This window comes from Rhipicephalus sanguineus, chromosome 5 (genome assembly GCF_013339695.2).
Source record: "Rhipicephalus sanguineus isolate Rsan-2018 chromosome 5, BIME_Rsan_1.4, whole genome shotgun sequence".
Taxonomy (NCBI): domain Eukaryota; kingdom Metazoa; phylum Arthropoda; class Arachnida; order Ixodida; family Ixodidae; genus Rhipicephalus; species Rhipicephalus sanguineus.
The window spans coordinates 78,723,644-78,744,830 of NC_051180.1; the positions used below are offsets into that span (position 1 = coordinate 78,723,644).

Consider the following 21,187-nt stretch of genomic DNA (forward strand, 5'->3'; position numbering starts at 1 on the left):
GTGTACAAATAGATTTTGCAAGTAGGTATTGTCCCAATCTGTGTAAGAAATATTAGAAGTTATTTTATCTGAAAATGTACAAAAGCTTTCCGTAGACTGAAGTAACTTAGAAACACGCTTTTTGTTCCGGTATAGTAATAAGGCAGGCGACAGGAAGTTTTTTTTTGGGGTCGCACGCTTGCTGTTGTTATCGCAATCGCGAAATCATCTATAAACTTGCTATATAAGTAGGAGTTGAGACGATGTTCCGGTGCAACAATTATTAACACGTATTTAAACCTTTTTACATGTATTATAATTTTTATGCGCGTTATACGTATAAGACCAACATTCGAGGTTGAAAGCTTGAGCTGGACGTACTTGTGATAATCGAGGGGTGAATATTCAAGGCGACATTAAGACTTGTAAATGATAATAATAACAATATCTGGGGTTTTACGTCCCAAAACCACGATATGATTATGAGAGACGCCGTAGTGGAGGGCTCCGGAAATTTCGACCATCTGGTGTTCTTTAACGTGCACCTAAATCTAAGTACACGGGCCTCTACCATTTCGCCTCCATCGAAATGCGACCGCCGCGGCCGGGATCGAACCCGCGACCTTCGGGTCAGCAGCCGAGCACCGTAACCGCTATACCACCGCGGCGGACAGACTTGTAAATGAAGACAGATTCATGACTTAGACACACGGAGAGTTCATCTGTAGTGCTTCGTGAACACGTTAAGAAACGCTTCATCAAAGCGCTCTTCGACGACGAATAACGTGGGCAGAGACAGTATAGGCGGATATTTTCTCTTACGGACGTCTCTAGCGAAAGAGCTTTCCCTGAACGCGAGAGCTGGTCGGAGTCCCGTTGCTGTAGAACAGGAGTCTCAAACTCACCTCTTCTAGCGGGCCGCAGTCACGAAATTTAGTCACCCAATAGGCTTAAAGCCCCTATACATTTAGATAGGCCGGCATGGTGAAGGAGGTTGGAGGAGTGGGGAGTTCTAACAAAATGTCAGCTAGCGTTGCCATTTGAAAGAAGGCCTTTTTCATATCTCAATTATGGGTAATTCCTGAAGGGTATTCAGGTTTCCAGAAACATGTGTATACTGATCTCCGGAATGACTGAAATCTATACGCCAATTTTGAAAGAGAGAGTTTTTGTTCCACGGTGGTGTTTTAACACATAGTGACCGCATGCGGTGCCTCACGAAAAAAAATTCTTAAGGCCGGTCACGTCTGTGTAGCTCATGAACACACTAAGAAAAAAAAAATATGGGACGAAAGACAGTCATGTGCGGGCCGGGCCACTAGCGAGAGGTCTGAGGGCCTTGTGTTTGAGACCCCTGCTGTAGAATAAACCATCCATGTTTTCGAGGAAAATTTTGCTTTCCCTCAAGCATCGCACACCCGGGACTTGAACACTAAGCAGAGCTCCGAGACTGTCGCCCTTTGGCGCGAGGTTGCTACCCAGCGGTTCGAGCCTCTCGGAGGTCGGGCTTCTCGACCGCAGCGCAGTACACGTGGCCTCCGTAGGGGTCGCGACGGGAGGAAAATCCCGGGGCCCGCGGTCGGCTGCGCCGACATCACTCTCCGAAGAACCATCGGAGGCGGTGCGGGTTTCGCGCGCGGCTCGATTTCTCGGGTGCGGAGACGTGGCGTCGTGCTTGTGCGTGTCGAAAAAATCGAGGATAAGCGAGGCGGCGTCACGTGTTGTCCTGGGTGTACACTCGTGCTTCGAGCAATGCGTGATTGCCCCCTTCGATCCTGTAGCTTCACGGCTCAACTGCGATGGACAGTGGTCATGCTCTGCCGCGTCATCGCACTGGCCGGTGAGTGTGCTGTTAGCAGAACTCCCGCGTGGCTTTACGATAAAACAGGGTACCACGTTGGGCGAGTTAGTGCATCGCTTAACAGGGTAATGTGGCGCTATGTAAGAACTTTAGGAGGAAAAAAAGGAGATCACAGAAAGAGCGAGAAAGAAACGATAGAAGAGTAAAAGAAAAGGATATGATAGAACGTGCGTGGGCGCATGACTTGTGTGCTGTACTGTGAATACTTTACTTAAATCAGCACGAAATGTCGACATATAAAGGAGATATAGAAGGCACAGACAGAATCCTTGTTTTTCCGATAATATCTCGCACATTTTCATGAATCTTAACAACAAAGAAGGAATTGTCCCCATCAAAGTGTTCTTTTTTGATAACTTGGGGAAAAGGGAAGTTAGGCCGTAACAAGAGCTGGCTACACGAAATCACAGATATTACAAAACAAGCACCAATACCACCATTATCACAAAAAGAAAGAAAAAAACAAGAAGACGACGAACAAACAGCAACAACAACAAACAACTAGCGAAGCACACCATGTCGGCAGCAAAGTTTTCTTCCCTACCTTCATGTTTCGTGCTTGTCTTATTTTTGAAGTAGTCACCAGCATTTACGGTACATTGACACTCTCTACGCTTGCTGCACATGCAGGCAGTTCGAGCCAAATTCTGGAAGCTGTCGAGTTTTCGGGAGCATTGAAATGGAACGAGGCAAACGGCAACGCAACGATTTCTTAGGTCGGGGGTTCGATGCGTATCTGCGGCGGTCTCATTCAGATGGGGCCGGTGAAAGGCAAAAAAAAAAAAAAAGAAGCGTGCGCCGTGCTTTTGCTGCGAGTGTACAGAAACGCACGCGGTCAAAGTTAGCCAGCCTACAGCCGTCCCTTAACGTAGCCTGAGTTACGATGAGACTTTAGGTCTCGTAATTTAATTTTTGAAATTCATTTAGTATATCAAGGCTGTTTCGTTTGTTCGGTCGCTTGAAGGGTGGCGAGTAACACCAAAGTGGGTGTTTTGCAAGGGCCTCGTGAGCGCGAGCTACTACATTACATCGTCATAAGACAGAGGTTCAGGGGAACATAATGGAAGCTTGAAGAGGGGACAAATTCTTAAACACGAGGTGTCACTGGAGTCAACGTTTCGAAAGTGAAGGGGTGTGGTGGGAGTTTCGCGTCGAAAGGGTAGGAGGGGAGGTAGCTGTTTCGCTGAAACATGGTTGTCAAAAGAAAGAACCACCTGACAATGATAATTTCGCGGGTATAAGAACGTTTTTAAATTCCTCGAATAAAGGCTTAATTCTCACTGGCTTTCGTTGTGTATCTACCAAATTAGATGGATCCAAGAGCCCCCTTTGAAATGTTTATACCTATTGACTAATGGTATTAAACTTGTGAATGAGGTGTGATCTCTGCATATTCTGTCTCTCGGGGGGGGGGGGGGGGGGAACAGAAGTGTGACTGAAGTATGTAAAGCAAAGAGAAATAATGTGTAAAGCGCTAATTCATCGCAAGACTTTTGCCCCAATAAAAAAAATAATATTACACCATCTCCCACTGAAGGGAACCATGCGGGGATGCGAAGCAGCGCATGGGTCGACTTAAAGTTCCGTTCATCACGGGCACCTTACCCGATGTTAACGCGTCCTTGCAAGTGGATCACACCATCAATTCACTGTAGTTGCTGTTGCTGTTACTCGTCCGGAACTCTTGTAGGAGCACGCCACCCGGGTTAATCGCGCGTCTACAGAATCTCGTTCCCCGACGCCATCACGTGATTGCTCAGAGAGTGTAAGGGGGAGAGGCCACAGCGTCTTACCCAGCCTCTTACACAGGCCCGAACGCGCTAGCGCGTGCCAGCACACATGGTTTTGTCTGCGTTACGCCAAGCTAGGACAGCATACGGCAGCCCGGGCCCCTAAAGTGCTCTGCACGTATCATCATCAAGGCGGTCGAAGAACAAGAGGAAGAAGACTTCTCCTTGGCGCGAGCGCGCGCTCGGATGGCTGTGCTAGGTGGTAGAAAGCGGACGGTCGCCAGTGGAACTACGGACACAGCCCCGAGCAAAAGCTGCTTCGCATCTAAAAAATACTTTTCTTTCTTGCTTAATAAAGGTTCGCCACTTAATATAAATCCCCTCGAAACCAAGGCCCGTACAAGGGCAAGAAACGCAGGCATGCGTCTGGCTCAACTCGAAGCGTCACTCTCATTCGCTCCTTCGCATTTTCTGCAATTAGCTACGACAAGTAATTCAAGTTTACCGTCGTCAATGCTTTCTTTTTTCCGCACATGTCACCATCCTCTACTTTGCGTCGCACATGTTCTGTCACTTCCAAATGCTGCAGGAATGAAATTCAACGAACAAATTAAAGCGAAGAAGTAAATAAAAATAAATATCTAAACATACAAACCGTATGAACAAGCAAACAAATAAACAAACATGAAAAAAAGAAAACTAAGTCAAAATAAGCAAACTACATGCAGACAAAAACAAAGAAAGCAAAGCAGCTAAAATGTCTGATCAACCTCTAAATTGACGGAACAGCCTGAGCTTCACGTTGCGCCCAATCCTTCACGCAGCTCCATACAAGCATCGAATTGTTTGTTCAAGATGTGCCACGGTTTTCCTTTCTTTCTTTTTCTTTTTTTTTTTTGTGCACCTCAACTTACTGTACTCGTCTGAGGCATAAGGTTCTCACAGGTGCTCTCTTTGCGGTCTGAATCTTCTTTAGCTCGTTATGTGCGAGGGCGCTCTTTCCCGTGGCTTACCTAAAGAAACGTCAGCTTTACCTTGTTACGATGACTCGTCTGTATCGAGGAAGACCTCGTAACCCACGGGTAAGCACTGATTGGGTTTGTTGTTTCGAGCCGCTACGTGCGCAGCTATCTATCGCATGACATGACGCCGCTGAACCAAGCAGATAAGTGAAAAAAAAAAAAAATGTTGCCTAAGTCAGCAAGTCGTTAGTGCTCGCTTCGTATACGAGTGACAACAAATGCCCCTGAAGACAAGCTTGAGTCAACATAACTCAATATTATTGTTGCGTACCCTATTTTGACGTCCTCTCGCAACGACTGCGCCTGGATTTAGGCTATTTACATTGAATAGGCGTCTTGCTGCTCGCTGCTGTATAGTGTACACAACTTGGGTCATTGGGTACATGAATGTGTCCGCCATTCTTGGCAAATCCTCCGATATAAATTTGCCAATGTAACGCAAGAAGTATGAAACCTTAGATATGTTTCAATACGAGGCATACTTTCGTACGCGAGCATATCTCGATATCATTCTTCTCTGAGCAAGCATCCCACATTGCCTTTCGTTTTCGCGATGCAGCGCAGGCGACGAGGCTGCGCTCGTCATAATAGCTAAGGCCGTTACCTCGCTAACTCAAACAACCTTCATGTCATTTAGGACACATTGCTTGTAATATCTGTGCCTTTTTTTGTTTTTTTGTTCTCCATGTGGTGATGGCGAAAAATTGAAGATGAAGATGTGTCTTAACGACGATGAAGACGTAATTCAAAGGACGGACAAAGCAGGGGCGTAGGCAGACATCTTTTATTTATCGGGGGTGGGGGTCACCTTTTTGATCTTTAGTGGGGGTCGGGCAGGCAGATGCGATCGAGTGTCATTTTGTGGTCTCTATACCTTGGCAAAAAAAAATGGTAGGGGGGACGGGGGCACGGTCCTAATGTGCCACCCCCTGGCTACGCCACTGGGACAAAGCAAGCGAGCACTGCTTTCTCACTAAAAGCGTATAGCTAAACTTAGTGGCACTTGCTCCGCGTTTTGTCAGCGCTTAACGATAGTTTGAGTGAGCAAATCGTGTAAGCCATTTGACCTGTATATGTAGCGTCAAACGTTAAGCAGACAAGACAGGATGGCCTTTAAACGCCGTTGAAATGTGCTGATAACATTTTTACGTTGGAAAGTCACTGAGCTGTCTGTCTGTGCTCGCAGGATCAGCTTGAAGGTCTATTCTAACTGGCTCCTTCGCCATTCCTCTTTGCTCTCGCTTTCTTACACAACAACCGCATTTGAGGTATCTATCGGAGGAGCCTGTAAGCGACCTTTGATGACAGCAGAAGTAAAATACGTTGTAGTTATTATCCACACAACTAAGTCAAACGCCATACTTGAAAAATTTTATAAGAACAACACTTTTGAATGGTAGTGCAATTTCATTCGCTCATCTTCACGGAGATGTGGGTTGTCATGCTATATAGAGATGAGAAAATTAATCGCGCGTCCCTTTAGTCCTCATTCGGGGTGAACAGAAATGAGGCAAAATTTATTTTTATAACGCAGCGAAAACATGTAGAGATATGCCAATAATATGATCATAGGCGTGCGCAGGTTTCCCCATCAGGGGGGGCGAAGGTTCATCGCAGCGCCCCCCCACCCTACTAAGTCAATGTATGGGGCAGATTTTGCGCCCCCCCTTAGGTGATTAGGGGGGGGCGCCCCCCCCTCCCCCCCTGTGCGCACGCCTATGAATACGATCTCTCTTCTGTGGCTATACCAGCGGTCGTTTTACTGCAATCGTATTCAGTCGACGCGAGCCTTTTCTCGCGCGAACACGCACTGACTCGGTTGCCGCACGTCGAAGCTGAATTAGCTGTGTAGTAATGGCGTGCTTGAAATGACACTTCACTTGAGCCTTCATGGCAGTAGAGTGACAGAGAGAGAGAGAGAGAGTTCCAAGAAGGAGAAGGAGAGGGATGTTGATGTTGGTTGTAGGATGATGTAGCCTTGCAAGGTATACGCAGTCAATTGCTCCGCCCGCTTGTGTCTTTTCAAAAAAAAAAAGAAAGAACGTGGGAAACATGGGCATCATTTAGAAGCGCAGCGTGGACAGGCGAACAAGACGGCGTGCGCAGCGCAGCGAAACAGTTTCGTGTATACGCCCAAAAGGTGGTCTGTGCTGGGAGTGAAAGAAACGGTAAATAGATGCCAGTACCAACGTGGGCAATGGGGCGAAAGATTAAGTGTAACGTCTCAGAGCGTCTGAGACAAACAAGGACTATAGATTTTGGCCGTAATGCCAAACTACACAAAGAAAACAACGATGAATCATACCTGTCGGTCTTGACAAGGAAACTCTCGTCCTGCGAGTGGTGTAAACATCGCTGTCCTCATCTGGAGCCTCCATTCTACTCTCATCTCTCGTCGACACTTCAGTACTCGTCCTCCGCTCATTCCCTCGACACGCTATATAGCCTTCGTCCCGAGCGTCTAAGTATACGCGGTTCCTGTAATCCATCACCGCGGACGCGTGGGGAGTGTCGCGCCGGAAAGCATGAAGTGAACGATGTGCCGGCATCGCTGGGGGCGTTGTCGCTTTATTTGTCACTCGGAGGACACGAGGTGGCACCTCTCAGGGCTGCTTGGTCCTTGTCACAATGTAACAATCTAACGTCCATTGTCCGCAGCACGCGCTCTTCGATGCGCAACGACAGTGCCATTCTGTGCGGAACTAATTAGACGCCTCAATACTCGCATTGTGACCGATGGGGATGCGGGCGCTTGGGTATAATTAAACAGACACGCACTGGGGTTTCGTGGTTGTGCCGCCTTTCCAGTTTTGGTAATAAACTTGCTTCATCGCTGTACAATGTCTACGCTTTACTGTATAACGTAATTGTACTGTGGCAAAGCTTGTTACAATTAGCCGTCAGTTTCGGCGTGTCTATGACATTATATATTACGCATTGGCTTTCTAACTGACAAAAAGCAGATTTTCTCATTAACCGAATGCAATAAGTTTCAGCGCTCATGCATATTTAGTAGGTGCGAATTTGCGTACTATTGGGCGCTAACTCTTGTTGAGAATGGTCAGCCGGCAAAGACCCAAAAGCGTTTTAAGCCCTAAGAAAATGTTTAAGCAAGGAAGGAAAACAGGAGACAGAGGAAAGGCAAGGATGTTTACCAGTTTATCATAACCGGTATGATACACTACACAGGGGAAATGGATGTGGGAGAAAAGTCCATGTAATACAGATCATTTGGAAGCTGGCTTAACATTGCTAGCATTACTTGCAGCTTCCTGAGCTACCAGCGCCAGGGTTATCTCTAGTAATTTTTAGGAAACTATACGTAATACGCAACGTGGGCTCCGCGATTAGCTCTGGCAACGCGTGTTGCAGAAGCTAACCGCGGAGGCCACGTACGCAATAACGTTTGTCCGAATCGCCGGGCGGGTCTCACTGGCACTGATAACTCAAGAGAAGTATAGTCTTTGCACAAGCAGGTAACACCAAGAGAAAGGATGTCTAAGAGAGGAGGTGAGTTCTGCGGCTGCTCAGTCTCGAGATAATGGCATCAATGAAAAAAAATGAATCTTTAGTTATCAATCCTTACCTTCCGGTAAGCATGGATAACTAAAGACTGCCAAGTATGGGAACCTAATGCCTCTGCCTGTAAAATATCACGCAGCGGCAAGCTATTTTAGACGTGTGATGGACTGTATTGACATAGGACCCTATGCATACCAGTTCGCGTATGGAGGTTCCCTGACAAGAGTAGTTGAAAACTGCCGTGAGACGGAAGTTTCAGCAGCACCATGGATTCGCGTGTCTTTGCTCTTTATCGAGCTTACCAAAAAATTACAGTGTCGCCGCAAGAGCGAAGCAATGAATGTGATAGCAACAAATTGGAATGGACTGTTATACGAAGTAAGGCTAGCAGCTGACGACATTAGGATCCGACCTCGTGTAACCAACTCTACAAAACGATGATGTAAGGGAATACGGCCGCCCCAGAGAGCGAAACGGTTTTCGTGCTGTCTGTCGTCTCAGCGCGAAATAGGCGGTGAGGGCACTGGGTATACATGGGTATACATGGGTATACGAGCCGTCTACTGACGTCTGTCCAGATAGCGCGCGCGCGCCAGCGCTCGCGACCACTCATTTATGATCAAATTTTGCAGTTGCTCCTCGAGCGACGCAGCCCTCCCCCCCCCCTTTGTTTCCCCGCAGGCGCCCCTTCATGCTCCTTCGCCCGACGAAAGACGGGTGGGGCGTCTCCTCTCTGTTTGAGAAGCCATGGATGGCAAGCCTCGCACAGGGGGCGCCGGGCGGTGTTATCGCATGCGCCCTTCGTGCGACCGAGATAGCCGGCTCGTGTCATTTATGCTTTAGCGGCGTTCGTCCCAGCGCTCGCGCGCTTTCACTCGCGCGTAGAACATCCGATGCACGGGGCGATGTTATCGATTTCTACTTTATACGGAACATGCCGGTGACGGAAAAAACTCGCTGAGGGTGTTCATACAGTTGCTATCGCAGTAAAAGTTGTCCTCAAGAAGCGACAATAACTCTGAATCGCGATAAAAACTTTGAGGAGTTGGTCAGATGTGTGATTTTGTGCCTGTTTTATATTTTTTGCCCTCACTTTTGCAGGGTTGAGCGAGGCTCTTCGGCTAGTGCGGATCGACATGCCGAGCGTCGTGATTCGGGGTGAACCGCTCTGGCTGAACTGCTCGTTCGACCTCGAATCGGATGATCTGTACTCCGTGAAATGGTACAAGAACAACACGGAATTCTATCGGTACCTGCCCAGCGAAATACCACCGGGGCAAGCGTACGACCTGCCGGGCGTCAACGTTGACGTGAGTTGAAGCACCTCTCTGAACGGGAATATGCGCACCAACGAAAGTGGCGTTATTATCGCGCGTAGATAGATAGATAGATAGATAGATAGATAGATAGATAGATAGATAGATAGATAGATAGATAGATAGATAGATAGATAGATAGATAGATAGATAGATAGATAGATAGATAGATAGATAGATAGATAGATAGATAGATAGATAGATAGATAGATAGATAGATAGATAGATAGATAGATAGATAGATAGATAACATTTATTCGCATTATTTCTCCCTCTTGTTATGGCGCTTTTACGTGTAACTGTAACTGTGCCTGGAGCGTGATTCGAGGCGTGTACCTTTTGGTACGCCTCGCCTTCGTCTTCGGCGTGGAGCAAGCTGACATCTGGAGGATCGGTCTCCGCACTGTTGTCTCGGAGAAAATGGTTCGCCGGGAATGAGTCTTCGGGCTCCCGGTGCTCGATGCAGTGTTCCACAAAATCCGCTCCCAACAACTCGTCTCCAGGCCGCATGCGTAGAGGCGTGACTCTGTTGATGAACTGCGAATTGAAGCATATCTTTGACTAACTATGACCCGATTTAGACGTAGATATACACTTTGTAAGCAGATAGATAGATAGATAGATAGATAGATAGATAGATAGATAGATAGATAGATAGATAGATAGATAGATAGATAGATAGATAGATAGATAGATAGATAGATAGATAGATAGATAGATAGATAGATAGATAGATAGATAGATAGATAGATAGATAGATAGATAGATAGATAGATAGATAGATAGATAGATAGATAGATAGATAGATAGATAGATAGATAGATAGATAGATAGATAGATAGATAGATAGATAGATAGATAGATAGATTCAAAGTGGCTTCGGTTCGCTTAGAAGGTCTTTGCATCGAAAGTCTTTGACGACTTAAAATCTATACTCGACCACGGGAGCCTGTATGTTGATGTGTTTAGAAAAAAAATGTGCGACGATTTATGCGCTTGTAACAAATTATTAACGATATACGGTACCACATGCGCCCTCTTATGGGATAGCAGTATGCTGCTCTTGATTGAACGCATATATGATCGTACTAGCACTGAGGTTATCAGCCTTACATTCGGGAAAGATGTTGGTTAGCAGAACTGTTTGACGATTCAGAGTACTGTGCTTGTGTTTTGTGTTCTTCGAAAGGAACACTTCAAAGTACTATATTCACTCTACGATGAGAGAGCCATAATCAGGCCCGGTTGCCAAGATCAAACAGCAAATGGCACAGAGGTCACAGTAGTATACAAGTGGATCCCACATCTCCATGGAGCCAGATCACTGATACTACAACGTTATATTGAGCTTTCGTACTTGCTCTCGTTGCAGTGCATATTTCGTCTTCATATATATTTGGGATTTTATGCAAATACAAAGTAATCATTTAATATCAATAATGTTTATGTTCAAATCATACCATTTAAGCTAATTTCTCCGAACCCGAGCAAATACACCACCTAAGAGGGGTAAATTGCAGTGTTTGCTACTTAAAGATGACATGGTTTGCTAGAACACATCAAGCAACTTGGGTATCCAATATATGAAGATTCAACACAAATATGGCAATCTGAAACAAAGCAAATGTGAATCGGTTAACGACCCGCTATGCCACTAAATGCAGTGCGTACATACACGGCTTTCACCTTAATAAGTTTTACTAAGACGAATGCGCTAATTGATCGGCGTGATCATCAGTTCACTCAAATGCTCATCACTTCATTGTGGGTGTGTTCGTGGCGCGTATTAAACATGTTCTTAACGTTCTTTGGGGCTAATGTACTTTCACTGAGCATAAATACCACGTATAAACGTTTATTTGCACGACGAAAATTTTCAAGTTCTAGTTCCTTCCTTTAAAATATTGGGCTTTCGGATTTTGCAAGCGGCGATACTCGTTAATCTGCTACTTCATAAACTTGGATCCACACTTAGCGAGCGACAGACTCAGTGTGGATTTTTTTCATTGCTGCAAATTTTCGTTGTTGAACTTTTATACTACTTGTTTCAAGTTTGTTTTACTTGCTGTGACTGTTGTTGATTGCTTGTTATACAAGATAGAGATTAAAGCAGTTTTCTAGAGACAATAAAGTTGTTTTCTCTTATGCAAAATACTCATTCATATAGTTTAGGTACTTATAGGTTCTTGTTTTCAGATACTCAGTGCATCGCACTATAGCCAGTTACAATTTAAGAATAAATATGGGCTCCGCCCACAGCTGTCACTATCCCACCCGGAGATAATTTGCATAGATGCCCTATCCAATAGCGCTTGCTTACTTCCGTGACGTCAAGCACCTTTCGCGTGTTTCATATAGTTCGTGTTCTCATACAGACACATCTTCGCGGCGCTGGTTTTAAGTTGAAATCTTGAACTTCCTGACCAGTTTCATCAAAAGTTCTGCGATCAGTGCTTAGCCAAAGTTGATATTTTAGGTAGAAACGACGAGTATGTAGTTTTCAATATGCGCGGTGTACATTACAACGGATGAGGTACTTGCGGTTCGAATGAAAACCAGCTTGCACGACTCTTTTACTTAGGTGATTGACAAGCGCGCCGCTGTTCTGTTGGTGGAGCTTGTATTACAGCCGAGATGTTACGGTCGAGGTTTGCCGTGTGTCGTAGATAGAAAATCTACGTCGTCATGAACCGACACGCGCTCTCTTTGTCCTCTTATTCAACGCCTTCCTCTTCTTCTTTCTCTTCCGCTTCGCTCCCAGAACACGCGCGCCGATTTGTCCGGCGTGAGATGCAATAACTCTGATGGACGAGAGAACGAGTACAGAGGGAGAGAGAAAGAAAGAGAAAGAAAGGGAAATTCTTAGAGAAAGGAAATATACAGAAAAAGATAGAAAGACAGAAAAACAAATAGACATAGAGAGAAAGAGATAGAAATACGCACTAAAAAAAGATTTAAAAAAAAGAGAGCAAGCATAGCCGTCTATAGTAAAGGATACCAAGGGGTGAGAAGGAGACAGGTGGGAGGGTAAGAGCCAAGCCAAGCCAAGCGAGGACCAGCTAGGTGCCCACCAGATCTGCTGTGTCCCAGCCTTGCGGGACTTTGGGCAAGCTGCGCTAAATTTTTTTCATTTCTATGTTGTAACAGACTATAGATATGTGAAACAAAGCTAAGGACTCGGCACGAATGAGGGATGTTGTTGTGAGACAGGGCGAACAGCTTTCCGTATACGCGTTAACGTAAACGATGGCGCTGCTTTGTCATTTCCCGGATTGCAGCGATACCAGCCGCGGTCACTATTACAACAGTCCCGTCCTCACCGAGCGATTCAGAAAACTTCTCGCCTCATTACTCTGTCCTTGAGGCGGCAGCCGCGTCGAGAAATCTAGATTATGCGAAGGAAAAGTAGGGCGGCGGAATGGAGCAGTAACCTCTGAAACTTTTGCTCACCCACGCTAGAGACATTCGTAGCTTCTGGCTCGGAGCCAAGATCAGGGTCGCTGAGGCGTCGTTTTGGGGGAAAACAAGGCCGAACAATGACACGTCGTTGCCGTGTACAGAGTGTATATACTGTACCGTGGACACGGTGGCAGTCCTTTATTGATGCCCCGTGTTGTGTCTAAGAGTTCGAGGTGAAACATACATATTTGCTATTTACTATTCAGTGTGCTGGAACTTGCGGAACAACAACGATAGCAATCCCAGACATTACCTCTATACTCGGGGACAACTTTCTGTGGCAATGAAGGGAAAGCTACAGAGCCACAATGCAGGTATCCTACCGCTAATTAATGTAGTCCCACAACTGCGTCCGTATTTTCTGCGTGAGATATATAAAATACTCCTTCATTTTCTACATGTAGCTTTTTGAGACGGAACGCAGCGTACACAAGCGAGATATTTGTATTTCTTTTACTTTATACGTTGGCATTTTACGTTTTTGCGTGCTTGAAAAAGTCGCGCCTTTTACCCGTACCTTAGACGCTGAGCAGCGTTTGCGTCGAAATGCAACGCTAGCCATCACTTTCCACGGCGTTACGAGACGCGCGCCAAACCGGACTACTTCGCGTAGCAGTACATGTGCAGACGCTCTGCCCCCGTAGCTTTCCCTTCATTGCCACAGAAAGTTGTCCCCGAGTATAGTTGCCTCTACAATGTGAAATTGTCCAGGTTGTTGTCAAATGCTAACGAATGCAAATAATATTCTTTTATTTATTGTGAAGGCAGCGTTATTTAGCAGGCAAAGTTAGGCTGCATAAATGATCATTGCTAATGAAATACTATTTCAAGATTGTAACGTCATTTGTGAAGTTGCATGAGAGGCTGACTGCTTTTAATCATTGTGACGCATTACCTGAGTATTCTTTGTACCATGGCATAAGTGTCCCCCATTGTCGTGGCAGGTGTATCCAGAAACTTTTTTTGGGGGGGTGTGGATGGGGGGGGGGCAGGGGGGATGGGGGTTTCAACCACCCTTTATGTATGTTCGTACGTGAGCTTGTATGTGTGCGTGTATATGTCCACACGCAAAACTGAAAAATTTCGGAAAAAAAAGGAATTTGAACCATCTCCCCCCTCCCCTGGCTACGCCAATGAAGCAAAGCCTATTTGTCTCGGAAGCCTATAATTGAAACCAGGCTGTCGAGTCTGCTGATGCCCACAAAGGCTTTAGCACAGGCATGCTTTAGCTTCCACAGCCGGTAAGAGCGACGCAATGCTGTCAATAATGCAACGTTCTCCGCGTGATTAGACGAGCACGTGATAGCGGTGGAATGATGGGATTTCGATAAGGCGGTCAGTTTATTACATATTACAGATAATCTAATTTTGTAATTTGTAACCTTTATTTTTTTTCGTCTAAGAGGGATGCAGGACGTTCACGTAAGAGACATTCGGCAACTTAGGAAGCAAATACGATATTTGTATTATTTTCTGATTCTGTATTGCCTTTTAGATATTGGCTTGCCTCAGGTATCTCTATCTCTTTCTGCAATTGCTGCATTTATTTCGGCGATGAACTTAGCTTTTTCTATTGATGTCATTAATTACGAAGTGAGAAAGCACTTGCAACTGAAGGAAATGCAATAGCTTTGTTCATTCTGTCGACAATGCGGTCGAAATAGACAGTCCAGTAAACACAAGCGAAAGTAATTAGCAATCTATAGAAGCGCCACTCATTCTCCACAAGCTAATAATAACTTGCAAAACTGTCGTGCAGTATTCGAAATCAGTTTGCTCATATCACTGCCGTCTTAATGGCGACTTCTTTGACAGTGCAACCGAGATACTCTCTGCCAAACCATGTATAAAGAAACAGGAAAGAAAGAACGGGAAAAGACAAGACAATTAACGGCTGAACGTTTAGTTAGGGGCACACCTGATCATTCGTGATTTGATCTTCACACGCTTGAAGCGCCATAGTATAATGCTGGTTACAATGATTATGCTTTAATTTAATTTAGCTTCAATTTGAGTATAGTACTGGAAAATTCAGGGTGAAGTCGCTTAGCATAAAGCCCGCTTTTTCCCCGCTACTCATTTATCCGCTTTGCCTCAAGGAAATCGTTATGACGGCAAAGAGATCTTTCAAGGCAATATAGCTGCGTATTACAGGCAAGCACGCGACGCAGCGCCCTGAGAGCTGGAGCCTGTTTGGCATAGCTACACTGTCAAAGTGGGCTAATAATGACATTGGCCAAGTCGAAAGTTACGACCAAGACATATAATTTCTATGTTTGTCTGCAGCGAAGCCTTTTGGCGCCGAAGAGTACCTGGTGTAGCGTCCGCACTGAATCGTCACAAGATTGCTTCCTTAGGACAGAACCTGAGACACCGCCATACCGCACAAGCTCCATCCAATCCAACTGACTCGTTTTCTCCCTGGCGCCAATCATTCGTCTTTTTGTCGTCGTTTGGGCTAACTTACTCCAACATTGTCCATCGTTCAGTGAAAAGTGGAGAAATCTGGCAATGACAAAGGCTGAAAGAGGGCACGCAAAGCAACAGCGCTGTCCACGTTGTGTCTCTCTTCGTCTTCGTTTGAGTTTTGTGCTGTTCTCCGATAGGGTGAACAACCTACTAGCCCAACTGGAAACGCTGCTCAACCTAACTTTGTATTCAGCCTCTTCGTCAGCCTGCAAAGCTTGGCCATCAAAGGAACTGCCAGCAGAAAAAAAAAACAAAGAAAAAGACTGGTCCTATAGTTCTCGGTTCAACTAAGGATGTCATTGAGTCGCTGCTCGCAAACTATGCAGTCGAAATTTCTTTAAGTTGCTTCAAGATTACTACAGATCTATACATCTCGCTTAGTTAGATATACAAATCGCCCCCCCCCCCCTTCCCCCTTTCCGCGTATGCTATATTTTATTCCTTCTGATTACGTTTACTTGAAGGTAACTTTCCGACACTTAATTATTAGGTCGTTATTCACTTAGCATGATAGGGGCACCTTGAGTACATGGTATCGGTCCCCCATGAAATGAGGCAGAAGCAAGGCAGATAAATAGTTTGTCAATCGTCGTCTACTGCGTTCACCTTTCTTTTCATGTCCACTGGCTGGTTTTCCCGTTTCTTATCTGCCGACGTCCGCCCTGGGTGCCCCTGTTTCCGTTCGGCCTCGGATCTAAGAAAGAAAGAAAGAAAGAAAGAGAGAGAGAAAGAAAGAAAGAAAGAAAGAAAGAAAGAAAGAAAGAAGAAGAAAGAAAGAAAGAAAGAAAGAAAGAAAGAAAGAAAGAAAGAAAGAAAGAAAGAAAGAAAGAAAGAAAGAAAGAAAGAAAGAAAGAAAGAAAGAAAGAAAGAAAGAAAGAAAGAAAGAAAGAAAGAAAGAAAGAAGAAAGAAAACACGGACACAGTACCTGCACAAAAACAGGCGTTGCTATGGGACGCTTCTAGAAGCGACGCTGTTCTTCTAGTGTCTCTCGCCAATGTCCCTCCCTTTATGTCACATTCTCTCTCATTTCTGCTTGATTTATTTTTGTATTATTTGGTCAGTGAAGCTGCGCCTGAACGTCGCTCCTGAAAACGTGACAGAAAAAAAAAAGTAATTACGTTTTCACTGTGTCCGTGCTGTCAAAGAGAGAAATCGCGTGGCGACCGAATTTTCCCAACAGAAGGGGCTCATGGGAGAAATCGAATGACTCGGCAAGAGCGAGGAGTAGAGTGAACGTAACAAGAAATAAATCAAAAGTTTTTCTGTTTCGGGACTCGCGAACATTTCATCAGACGTCGGCGAGGAACTAAGATTGCACGAGAGACGCGGTCAAAACGGTACGACGTGTGTGTGTTAGTGCTGTCGTCTTTCTGTTTGCGCAAGGTATACGTGTAGAACGTAGATAAAACCTGATAAATGAATCTCAGACGTTGTCTATTTGCTTCCACTCCGGCAGTGGGATATAGGCCGCAAACATTAAGGACTTTAACTCGTCGAACGCAATGCTCTAACTTTTTCGAAAAGTTACATTCCTACTAATAGCCAAATTAAAAAGCTAGCCGTCGCCTGAAAAGGGTGACAACTCAACCTTTTTGGTCAAACTGCGTGTTATTTTCATTTCAAGGATAATAGAGAAAGAACGGGATGTGAGGGCATATCACGGGCGTACCAGTGTTTGAAGATCCGAATAATAATAATAAAAAAAAATATGTGTGTGTAATTGCATTAAGGGGCCCGAGATCCCGTCAGGCATTTCTTACCTTTTGCGTCCTTAGACTCTAATCTGAAGGGGTGGAAAATAAAGCAAGAAAATGCATAACCGGTGAGTGAGAAATTCGTCAGGAAGTCAAACACACTGTTTTCTTTTTTCTGTTTCTAACCGTTATTGTATACTCGAGGTGCATCCTGCGCACACATTCAAGATTTCTCATGTGTATACTTATAAAGTTTCAGAATATTTCATCAAGCAATGTATACAGTGTCATTTACTGATGAAATGAACAGCCGAGTTTAAGGCACGTGGAAAAATTTGAACTCCGGCGAGTGCAACGTAACGCCACATTTGGTCATTAGAACTGACCTGAAAAGCAGTTATGTTCATGAACGGTCTTTGGGTCTGAAGAGGTTAATGTCGGTGATCAGTTGCCGAGGTGGTGTACTGGTTATGGCGCTCGACTGCTGACCCGAAGGTCGCGGGATCGAATCCCGCCCGCGGCGGCCGCATTAGGATGGCGGCAAAACGCTAGAGGCATGTGAGCTTACATTTAGCTGCACGTCAAAGAACCTCAGGTGGTCGAAATTTCCGGAGCCCTCCACTACAGCGTCTTTCATAATCATATCGCTCTATTTTAACAATTATTATAATGTCGGTGAGTGTTGCCTAAGTGAAAACTAGAGTTGGCTAACGTGGGCAGCGTCGGCTAATAGTGAAATGGTGGCTAATAATGAATACGGCTGATTATTGATGGCTAACTTATGGCTAGGGCTGACTAATTATGGCTAAATGATGCGTAACGAGGGCTAACGTCGCATGATGCTGGCGGAACGATTGCTAATGTCGGCTAGTATGCAAGTGCCACCGTGTGTCAGTTAAACTGTGTAATTACAAATACAGCTCACGCACTATTTGACGATTCCCCAGTACAAGATGCTTTTTTGTTTTATTTTATTGCGATATAGTATTACCCTTAAGACATCATACTTTGTGTGTATATGTGTATTAGATGCGCGCTGCTAGACCGGTGTTGCGTATGAAGCGCAGTGTCTTGTGGACTCTGCTATCATGTATCCAGCGGTCATAGCTGGTTGTGTCACTGTAGCGAACGCCGGCTTGCCGTAGTAGACGGGAGCGTTCCGATTGTAGCCCTTCCTTGAGATGCCCATATAAGATCCATGGTATTCATCTGCTTGCATAATTGGAACAACAGTATGGACACGTAGCATCCAGTGCTAAATGCGAGCTGTTCCATGTTGAGATGACAGCCGGTGTATAGGGTTCTGTTTCAGTCCTTTCTCTCGCCCTGCGTTGAGCGGCGTCGCCGTTGGCGTTGTCGGCGTAACCGATATAGCCACGAGCCACTGAACCTCGCTTTCTTCTTCCGTCACGCGCGCTGGCTCCTCGGTCGGAGCTCGTGCGTATGCAGGGCTGGCACGTGCACTGCGGCTGGCTTCACTTATCCAGGCGCTGGCTAGTCCTAACGGGGCTGTCAGCGTTTCGCTTGGTTCGCGGCGCCTGCAATGCACCGAGTGTTGTGCGCGGCACTAGAGCGCTGGCAGTTTCTGTGGCAATAGAGAGTTTGAGAATTGGGGACCAAAGACGCTGGGTCCCAAGCTGCGTTGGGAAGCCTGCGCTTGCGTTCGGATGATCAGCAGAGTTTGAGAATTGCGCCAAGGCGGGCTGCGCGTTGGGTCAAGCGCACGGAGCGCCACACGTGACGAAATGAAAATCATGCAAGTCGCGGGCCATACTGCGCCGTGGCCCGCGCTGCGTCTGTGTCTTCTCGCTGGTGACCCAAGACTCCTTGGGGCCCCACGCTAGTTTTCAATTCTTGCGTCTTGGGACAACGCGAGCGCAAGAGGCCAAGAGTGGCTTGGGTTCTGCGCTTGCGCCCTGGCGACTCGAAAGCTTCTTGGATCCCCAAGCTCCTTGGGGCCCCAATTCTCAAACTCTCTAATATGTAACGAATGTTACATTACTACAACTGCAGATAACCAAAACTCAAGCACAGCTGGCATTGCCCCTACACGAAGCTGCTCTAAGAATTCTCATTAGGGAGTATCGTGATCGTCAGTGAAATTTTTTTAAAGCGATACTGTTCTTAGTTGACCCTTCGCCGGCGCCTGTGTAACGCTGGTCACGTGGCCTTGCGGTGTGGAGAGAGTGAGGCTCGGTAGGAAGGGGAGGGCTACGCCGGCCCGAGAGAGGCATGTCGGGAGGGGGTAATATGCCTTGCCGAGAGGGGCGAGAGTGAAGCGTGTTGGAAAGAGGAAACTAATGAGAGGCGCGCCACGAGGGGCGAGGCGAGGCGGAAAGCGCGTCAGATCCCAGTTGTTTGCGAAAAGTAGACTTTAGAAAGGAGGAAGTTTTGGCGTCGTCCTGTCTCGTGTTCGTTGTATGCGAGAAGTAGGTCAGTGATAAGCTCGGTGGAGTATAAAGGAGGCTGTTGGTTCTTCGGGAGTTTGCTCTTCCAGAATTGCCAGGACTGCTCGTACTCCCTAGGAAGAAGCCGCCCCGGCGTAGGCAGCAGAAAGGCAAATAGCTTGACGAAGGGGGGCACCAGCTTCGCTCTTTCGACGGCTTTCAGGCATGGCTGGCTGGATGTTTTTTTTTTTTTACAGCGAAAGCTGTTATGAGATCATTTCACCGGCCGTTTTTGGCGCCGTAGTTGTCCGCCGCCGCCGCCGCCGCCGGTGTCCGTAACCAGTATCGCTCGAAATAAGAAAAAAAAACGAAATAAGAAAAAAAATTCCAGGATGGAACGAGGTTCGAACCTGGGCGCTCTGCGTGGGAGCCCAGTATTCAACCTCTGAGTCATGCCGGTGCTTGAAACTGCTTTGCAAAAAGGTCCTATACAAGCTTCAAGTCGGGAAGGAACCACATTAGCAAATGCAATATAGCGTGGTAGAAGAGTAAAATAAGCACCAAGCGTCGCACAACGCGAATTCTGTAACCAGGCGTCACACAATGCGAATAGCGCAACGAGTAGGTTGTTGAATGCTTCCAACCCATTACAAAGGGCTCTGCCATAATTCTTCATCGTCATCAGGCACAGCATCACTAAAGTGCGCATAATGCCTTACATGCGTTTAGCAGGTACCAACTCTCTGCGTAGAATGACGAAAAGTGGCACAGTACCTGCTGCCCTACTTCTCAACAATTACAATGATTTATAGCGTAGTGGGTTCCTCGCAAGTGCACTGGTATTGGTTGCCAAGGAAGCCTATAAGCGCATGATCCATTTCCTCGGGGTCTCAGTAAAATTACAATGATCTATAGCGTAGTGGGTTCCTCACAAGTGCACTTCTATTGGTTGCCAAGGAAGCCCATAAGCGCATGATCCATTTCCTCGGGGTCTCGGTAAAGTTCTTCACCCCCCCCCCGTCTCTCTCCCATGTTAACGTATGTTATACAGCATGACGGGAGAGGGAAATGGCGACTGGGCGTCACCCAATGCAAATTACCTAACTGGTGGGCCGTTTAAAGCTTCCAACCCATTACAAAGAGCTGAGCCATAATTCTTCATCGTCATTAGTCGTCGCGTCAACAAAGTTCACATAATGCCTTACAGACGTGTAGCTGGTGCCTCGCTTCTCCGCAGAATGACAAATAATGGCTTAGAAGGTGCTTCCCAACTACACAAAAATTGTGGTTTATGGCGTAGTGGGTACCTTTCTAGTGTACTTGTATCGTAGCCCCAAGAGAGCTTACAACGGGCTCTAGAAACGCCGCTCTTCCAGCTTTCGCTGTGACTGTGCTGCGGTTTCAGCGCAGGCCTGGCGTTTTTTTTTTTTCGATATGGAAATCACTGAGCTCCTCTCCCAACGCTGCCGAGCTGCGTCAGTGCGAAAAGCTCCGGTACGTTATAAATGCATCCGTTTCTTACCTGCATACTTTCCCAGCTCGCGACGGCTTTCCGGGGCCAGCAACGAAGTTCTCGCGGGGCGCTCGCCGGTAGATGGTCCGCTGGGATCCCGAGCCGCGTGCTTTGCGTTCCGGCGAACAGAGATCCGTTCGAGCTCCCTTCCTTTGTTCCCCGTGGCAGCACTCCAAGTCGGAACTCTGGTTCACGCATTTGTGTGCCCGCGCTTTCTCTCGTGCGCAAAACGAT

The 21,187-nt window shown here is 46.3% G+C and overlaps 2 protein-coding genes across 2 annotated transcripts in view; one reads left to right on the plus strand and one right to left on the minus strand.

Moving 5' to 3' along the window:
• The window catches only part of LOC119393821 (interferon alpha-inducible protein 27-like protein 2A), a 108,349-nt gene extending 101,404 nt beyond the window's left edge, over window positions 1–6,945 (minus strand). Inside the window, exon 1 of the mRNA XM_049416381.1 lies at window positions 6,898–6,945. The gene's annotated coding sequence lies outside the window, so the exon portion shown is untranslated. The remainder of the gene's footprint in view (window positions 1–6,897) is intronic.
• Window positions 1,583–21,187, plus strand: part of LOC119393822 (uncharacterized) — a 29,948-nt gene continuing 10,343 nt past the window's right edge. The window contains exons 1-2 of the mRNA XM_037661002.2: window positions 1,583–1,819; window positions 9,216–9,424. Coding sequence (XP_037516930.1) covers window positions 1,732–1,819; window positions 9,216–9,424 — 297 coding nt within the window. The 5' untranslated portion in view covers window positions 1,583–1,731. The remainder of the gene's footprint in view (window positions 1,820–9,215; window positions 9,425–21,187) is intronic.